The following is a 7,220-nucleotide window of genomic DNA, read 5'->3' as shown; positions in this document are numbered from 1 at the left end:
TATTAAAAATAAAAAAAGGGGCTAGTATTTTTTTATTTCCATAGATTTATTTTTAAAAATACTTCTGGTATTTTGAAAAAAACATATATCTATCAGACTTTTTTTTTTTAAATAATAGTTTAGAAATTAATTTTTTTTTGCCCCACGGTCCGTGACACCATTGAACCGGTCCTGCCTTTATTAAATCTTTCCCAGACACATCTTCCTATAAAATCGTTCTATTTATATTTGTGGGTGTGGGGAGAGTAAGGCAATAATAAAAGTCGGAAGAATGAGTGAAAATAAGAAAAAACAACACTTTGTGCTAGTACATGGTTCATGCCACGGCGCATGGTGCTGGTACAAGGTTAAGCCGCTGCTCGAGGCGGCCGGCCACCAAGTAACCGCCTTAAACTTAGCTGCATCCGGTATAGACACAAGGTCGATCACTGACATCTCCACATGTGAACAATATTCTGAGCCGTTACTGAATCTCCTAAAGTCATTACCAAATGATGAGAAAGTTGTTCTCGTTGGTCATAGCTTTGGAGGCTTGAGTTTAGCCATTGCTATGGATAAGTTTCCAAACAAGATTTCTGTCTCTGTCTTCTTGAGTGCTTTCATGCCCGATACTAAACACTCACCATCGTTCGTCTTGGAGAAGGTATCGTTTTAAACACTTTAAATGATGATCGCATATCAAGAAAAAGGTTCATGCTGATCGTGAACGTTTCTTTCTATTGCAAACGATGCTTTATATAACAAATATGTCTTGTTGAGTTGAAGTTTAAACTTTAGGCAAACTTGTAGAGTCCATGATTAGTCAAAGAATCAAACCTTTGCAAACGAACCCAAAAACATTACTAATCTAATACGAATAAGGAGTATTGATTATTTCACTATTTTTACATGCTGGTTATAGATTTAAGGGTGACAATATATATAGGTTACTAAATGATTGCGTACGTTATGTATTTTTTTTTTTGAACATTTGCGTTATGTATATTACTTTCTAAAAGATTTTGAAGGCCGCTAGTGCCGACAATTGTTTTGTATAAAACTAATTAAACAAATTATATATAACCAAAAATTTCCGTAATAAAAGAGAATAAAAACAGAGAAATGATAGAAAATTTTCCTTTTGGAAACCAATATTAGAAATTGTGTGGTCTACATACGATACGTATTGGAATTTAATGTCTACGTGAGTCCAATGATTTTTTCTTTCTAATAACGTCTCAAAAAAGCGTCCAATGATTTTTTTTTGTCTTTCTTTCTAAAATGTCTCAAACACACAAAAAGGCCAATGAATTTGTTTTCTTCATTCTGTACGTCTCAAAACACAAATGTCCAATGAATGTTAATAGCTACCGAAATATGATACAATGTTATTAATTGTCATGGATTCTAAATTGATGGAGCATACTTTATTTCAGATCTATATCACTTTTTTGGTGTTAAAAGTTTGCCGATGAATTCAACTCTGAAAAATATATGAGTTTGACTTTTTGTAATGTAATGACATAAAAGTTTGGAAGCAACATGGCACACGAAGCATGGATGGGCACCGAGTTCATACCATACGGCTCAGACAACTCTGGGCTGAGTATGTTCTTCAGCTCTGAGTTCATGAAGCTCGGTCTGTATCAGCTCTCTCCAGTTGAGGTAATCTAGTAAATCGTCATATATCATGATACTTATCTATCTGTTTTGAATTTATTACTCTCTCCGTTCCTTAATAATAGATTTTCTAGAAAAAACGTTTGTTTCAGAAAGATGTATTTTTTGTGTTTTCTATGAAAAAATTGTAAACTTCAAGAAAATTAATTGTCTTTATTGAATTACTATTGGTTAAAAGTTATTGAAAATTGAAAATTACAGAAAACGATACATTTATTATGGTAGTTTAATGTGTTTTCTTAATATGTGTGAAAATACTAAAAAATCTATCTTTTAGGAACGGAGGGAGTATCTTTTTTCTATAAAAAATCGAAAATAAAACTAGAATAATTTGGGTCATGGCGTCAATATTTAAATTAATTAATTAAAAGGTAAATACAAAAATATGAATATCCAAATATATCTTCTATGGCCTTTGTGGTGTTGCAGTTATTGCACCGGAAGAAAACAAATATTCCTTCAGTTCTTTAATATAAGATGTTTTACTTGAATGCACAAAAATTAAGAAACCTATTTTTTTAAAGATAATATTATTAAATAATATTTCCTTCGTTTCTAAATGTAAATAATTTTAGCAAAAAGAGTTTGTTTCACAATATAAGTAGTTTACATATTTTAATGCATCTTTTTCATTTATTAGATACTGTGTGACCAATGAAATAATGTTAGGTTTTTAATAATTGGTTGAATTGATTGGTTAAATGATATATTCTTTTAAATAACAATTTTCTAAATATTCGTGCTTTTAAGCAAAACTACTTACAATTAGAAACGGAGGGAGTAGTATAAATTAAATATAAGCTAACTAATCATAAATAATGCAGTCAAATTTAATTGGTTGACAAATTTTTAATAAAGCTAAAGTACCTTAAAAGTATCAAAACATTTTATGTTTTGAAACATCAAAACTTCTCCAAATTAAACATTTTATATTATGGAACCGAAGGAATAGATATTATATGAAATTCGAAAACGATCTATGTGAGATTTTCCTCCTTTAGACTTTAAGATTTCGATAAAAGAGAAATTGCATCCCATATACACAACTTTCAAATCAATACTCTAAATCTCACGCCATGGTTCTATCATAGGTAATTTGCTAATTTCATCGTTCTTTTTGGATTTTAAGCTAATTCATTCTGTTAAAAAAAACATATTCTATAGACTATAAAATAATATCTTTTCATAAAAATCTCCACATTTACATTAACTGAATAAAGTTATTTAAAAGATGTAAAAGATGGTGGGTGGATGGAAATGGCAACACATGTAACCCGGTTTTTTTTCTGAAGTAGTCCTTCTACTGAACGGATAAAATTGTTGATTTTAACCTACTTTTGACCTGGTGGTGAATGTAATCTTGATTTAGGATCTTGAATTGGGATTGCTTTTAAAGAGACCTGGATCTTTGTTTGTGAGCGACTTATCGAAGATGAAAAACTTCTCAGATGAAGGGTATGGCAATGTTCCTCGAGCTTACATAGTGTGCAAAGAGGACAAAGGCATACCTGAAGCATTCCAAAAATGGTTGATTGATAACTTTCCTGTGAATATAGTGATGGAGATAGACGAGACAGATCACATGCCGATGTTCTGCAAGCCTCAGCAACTCTGTGATCACTTCATGGAAATCGCAGACAAATTTGTTTAAATAATCTTTCATGAAAATGTATTGCATTTGATACAAATAAGGGTTTGTTGCAAATGAATAATAATGTATCTTTTTCAAATTTCGGAGTTTCTTTTATAAGTTATGAATACCACCAAAATTTAATTTGTTTGTGAGGGAATTCTATCGTCATATAAAAATATTTTGGGAAAGTATCTTCAATAAATTATTTGAGAAGTTTAAAACATATATTTTTATACTTGGTTACAAAATAAAATTCACTTCAAACTCTATCAGATAAATGTTACTAATATTTTATAATGTTATTGTAATTCTTCTGTTAGTCTTTTCCATGTGCGTTGGCACTTTATATCCGTAGGTCGACCTTTGCCACGGTTAAATCGTTAATGTGAGAGGTTCAAAAAATCTATTTACTGACTTTACCAATTATTATGTGACTTTTTCGTGTTTCCATTTTATTCGTATAGTATTGCAAATCAACACAATAATGAATCAAGTGTCTCTTGACACATCAGATTTTTAGAGTCTTTAAAAGATTAACATGTCAATAACTGAAAAACATAACATACCAATCAAATCATTTCAAATGTACACACCTTAATACACATGATTTTTGGTAGGGTTCGAATTTGAAGCTGCTTTGGATCCCAAGTCGGATTTGATCGGAAACAATGAGGACGACTAGGGATCAGTCTGAAAATGGGATAAATATCAATCGACAACGACAGAGTTGTGCATTACCGGCTCATGTAAATTCTCCATCACGTAGAACTATTTTTTCATATAAGAATGCAAAAAATCCAAAATCTCTAGCTCTGTGTAGAACATAATCTCATCAAAAACAGTGACACCAATGAGTTGTAAGATTTCAAGGAGGCTCGTGATGATGATGGCAACATGGAGCAAAATCTGGAAAGTTTGACACTAAGGTTTGTTAGCCGGTATCAACTTAGATTTCATCATGGAATATTTCAGAGGAACTGTTTTCCTGTTTCACTGGAAAGCAAATAACATACAGGCCATGTTCGTTTGTTTATCTGGAAGATGCATCCAGATGGTCCATCTAGATGTTTTATCCAGATGCTCTATCTGGGTGTTGTTCGTTTTTTCATTTCGTTCATGCATCCAGATGAATCATCTGAATGCAACTATGTTCGTTTGCTTTTCATTTTTTAATTTCCATCTGCATCCAGGTAGTCTTGTTAATAAAATAACTAAAATATAATTTTTTACGTTTCGGCGGAAAAATAGCATTTTTACGGTTTTGGCCGAAAATATTTTTGCGGTTTTTGAGGAAATATGTGTTTTTCGCGAAAAGTGCATTTTTATGGTTTTGGCGGAAAAATACGTTTTATGGGTTTGGCTGAAAATTTCGTTTTTGCGGTTTCGGCGAGAAAATGTTTTTTGCGGTTTTGGCCGGAGAATGCTTTTTGGAGTTTTGGCGGGAATATGCATTTTTTGGATTTTGGCGGGAAAATGCATTTTTTTTTTGTTTTGACGGGAAAATGCGTTTTTTTTGTTTTAGTCGAAAAGTGTGGTTTTACTGGTTTAGCCAAAAAATGTGTTTTTATGAAAAATGTGCGTTTTATGTTTTTTTGCGGAAAAATGCATCTTGCGGTTTTGGAGGGAAAGTATGTTTTTCAGTTTTTGCGAAAAAATGCATTTTTCGTTATAGCGGAAAAATATATATGCAAAAAAATAGAATTTACGGTTTGAAAATAATATTTTGATTTTAAAAGGTCATTTTTGTCATTTATCATTTTGGACTGAACTAGATGCATCTGCATCCAGATGCACCATCAAGACTCACCTTTATTTGCGTGAGAATTTGAGATAAATTTTTAAAAATTCAGCCGGGTGATCCATCTGGATGTAGCATTATTATGCACAAAACGAACATCAATTTGGATCTTCACCTAGATGGATCACATGGGTGAGTAAACGAAGAGGGCCATAATGTCAATTGTCAAGAAGAATAAGGTTTTTGTTAGATTGTGCTAACAAGTGGATGGATCCCATGTCCATGGGAAATAATATCTTTGTTCTTCTCTAGAGGAAGTTGTGATTGCTTATGAAGTTAGGGACAACCAAACTGCTTTGAAGTCTAATAATTTGAACCGTGATGAATCTAATTTCGTTGTGGGAAGAGATTCGCAGTACAAAACGAAGTCAGCTACGTCTCCAGTCTCTTTCCTCGATAGCAAGAGAAGTATTTTCAGGAGTCCTTGCCTGCAAGCTTAATATGGTGTAGCCTGCAAGCTTCTACCAGATGCATCTCAGTTTAGTTTATGGGTTTATATTTTATTTTTTGTTGCTCTGTTTGGTAATATGTGGTTGTAATCGTAGGTTGAAGGTTTCATGACTGATTCAACCATGAAAGTGACAAGAGATCCATACATCATTGTTAAAGCTAGAGATGTTTAGGCTTCTGTCGAGAAGTGTCACTGCTTCTCAAGCAACTCTTTTGTACGATTATAGCGAGCTTGTGTTCAAGGAACCTCTGATTTGATGCAAATGGAAGTCTGTACATTTCGGATATTCGTGAATGTCCGTGTTGTAGGTGACCGCAGAGAAGATTTGAGCTTTGCACAGATTCGTTGGATTAATCGTGAGAGAGGTGATGAATAAAGTAGAAATCCAATGGTAAGTATTTTTCGATCAAAGAATTTGTGATGTTGTTTTTTTATTTAGGAATTTTAAATAATTCACTGATTGATAAAAGAACAGCATTTCCAAATTTAAGCAAAGAAAAAAAACAAAAGAACAGCATTTGGACCATTATTTACAAATTTTATTTAATATATTTTACTAAGCTAATAATAGAATTTTTGAACTAATTTAATCATAATATCTTTTGATATTTTTTTTCATTTTAAATATAAATATATTTATTCAAAAATTCTAGCAAATTTGTTTTAAAATATTTTAATAAGATTTAATTTTCAAAATTTATATTTAAATATTTTAAAAAATTCGAAATTATTTTTCAATATTCTTATAAATTAGTATATTCACTTATCATTTACAAAATGAAAAATAAAAATATCATATTTTTATCTATTATATAATCATAATCAATTACATTAAAATAAAATTATCATATTGAGAAAAATATGATAAATTGTATTAAATTGATAAAATTATATATTTTATTTTATAAGTATAAAATATTTATGCTCAAAAATAAAAGTATAATATATTTGTAAGACGGGTTAACATTAGAAAACTATATGATACATGTATAAAATCTCTGTAAGTACTTTACTCATGATATCTTTCATTTTGAATATAAATATGTATTTTATATTATATTTTAAAACTAGAATAAATTTGTCAACAAATATTTTAACAATATCTTAATTTTCAAAAAACATTATGTAAATATTTTCACTAATTTCTTAATTAGCAAAGAAGTATTATTATGCATTAATATATATTAAGTTATCGTTTATAAAATAAATTTTTTTAATTCTATCCTATTTTTATCTACTTTATAATCATAATCATCATGTTAAAATGAAATTATTATATTGAATTAAATATGATAAAATTATATTAAATTGATAAGTTTATAAATTTTATTTTCACAAATATAAAATATTTATGTTGAAAATATAATACGATGACAGAATGACTTAAAATTAGCAAACTATATAATACATGTCTAAATATTAACATATTTTAGATTTGTATATACAATAATATATTATCTAAAATAAAAAAGGCATAAAAGATATTGGTAAAAAGAAATCTAGCTTTGAAGAGCAGGATAGAATTTAACATAAATTAAATAAAAAATAATTTCAAATATGTTTTCTCATGAATATATTAATTTTTTTAATAACTAAATTCAAGTACAATAAGATAAATATATAATAAAAGTGACAAATACATCTGATGGTTTGATGATAAGAGTTTCAAGGCTCATCCT

At 29.7% G+C, this 7,220-nt stretch overlaps 1 protein-coding gene across 1 annotated transcript; it reads left to right on the top strand.

The window, feature by feature from the left end:
• Window positions 1-215: 215 nt before the first annotated feature.
• LOC106340328 (methylesterase 1) lies at window positions 216-3,435 on the top strand. Its single transcript, XM_013779213.1, has 3 exons — window positions 216-643; window positions 1,510-1,644; window positions 3,029-3,435. Exons 1-3 carry the CDS (start codon window positions 272-274, stop codon window positions 3,308-3,310), a joined length of 789 nt encoding a protein of 262 aa, XP_013634667.1. The 5' UTR covers window positions 216-271; the 3' UTR covers window positions 3,311-3,435.
• Window positions 3,436-7,220: the final 3,785 nt, after the last annotated feature.

Source organism: Brassica oleracea, chromosome C4 (genome assembly GCF_000695525.1).
Source record: "Brassica oleracea var. oleracea cultivar TO1000 chromosome C4, BOL, whole genome shotgun sequence".
Lineage (NCBI taxonomy): Eukaryota > Viridiplantae > Streptophyta > Magnoliopsida > Brassicales > Brassicaceae > Brassica > Brassica oleracea.
The sequence above is the reverse complement of the archived record's forward strand: the minus strand, read 5'-3'. Positions and strand labels throughout refer to the sequence as shown.

What these genes read in the sequence shown, in the direction of transcription:
- LOC106340328 (XM_013779213.1), top strand. Translation starts at nt 272, where the DNA reads ATGAGTGAAAATAAGAAAAAACAACACTTTGTGCTAGTACATGGTTCA. An exon ending in CATCGTTCGTCTTGGAGAAG is followed by an intron (nt 644 to 1,509) that starts GTATCGTTTTAA and finishes ATGACATAAAAG; the next exon opens with TTTGGAAGCAACATGGCACA. An exon ending in ATCAGCTCTCTCCAGTTGAG is followed by an intron (nt 1,645 to 3,028) that starts GTAATCTAGTAA and finishes ATCTTGATTTAG; the next exon opens with GATCTTGAATTGGGATTGCT.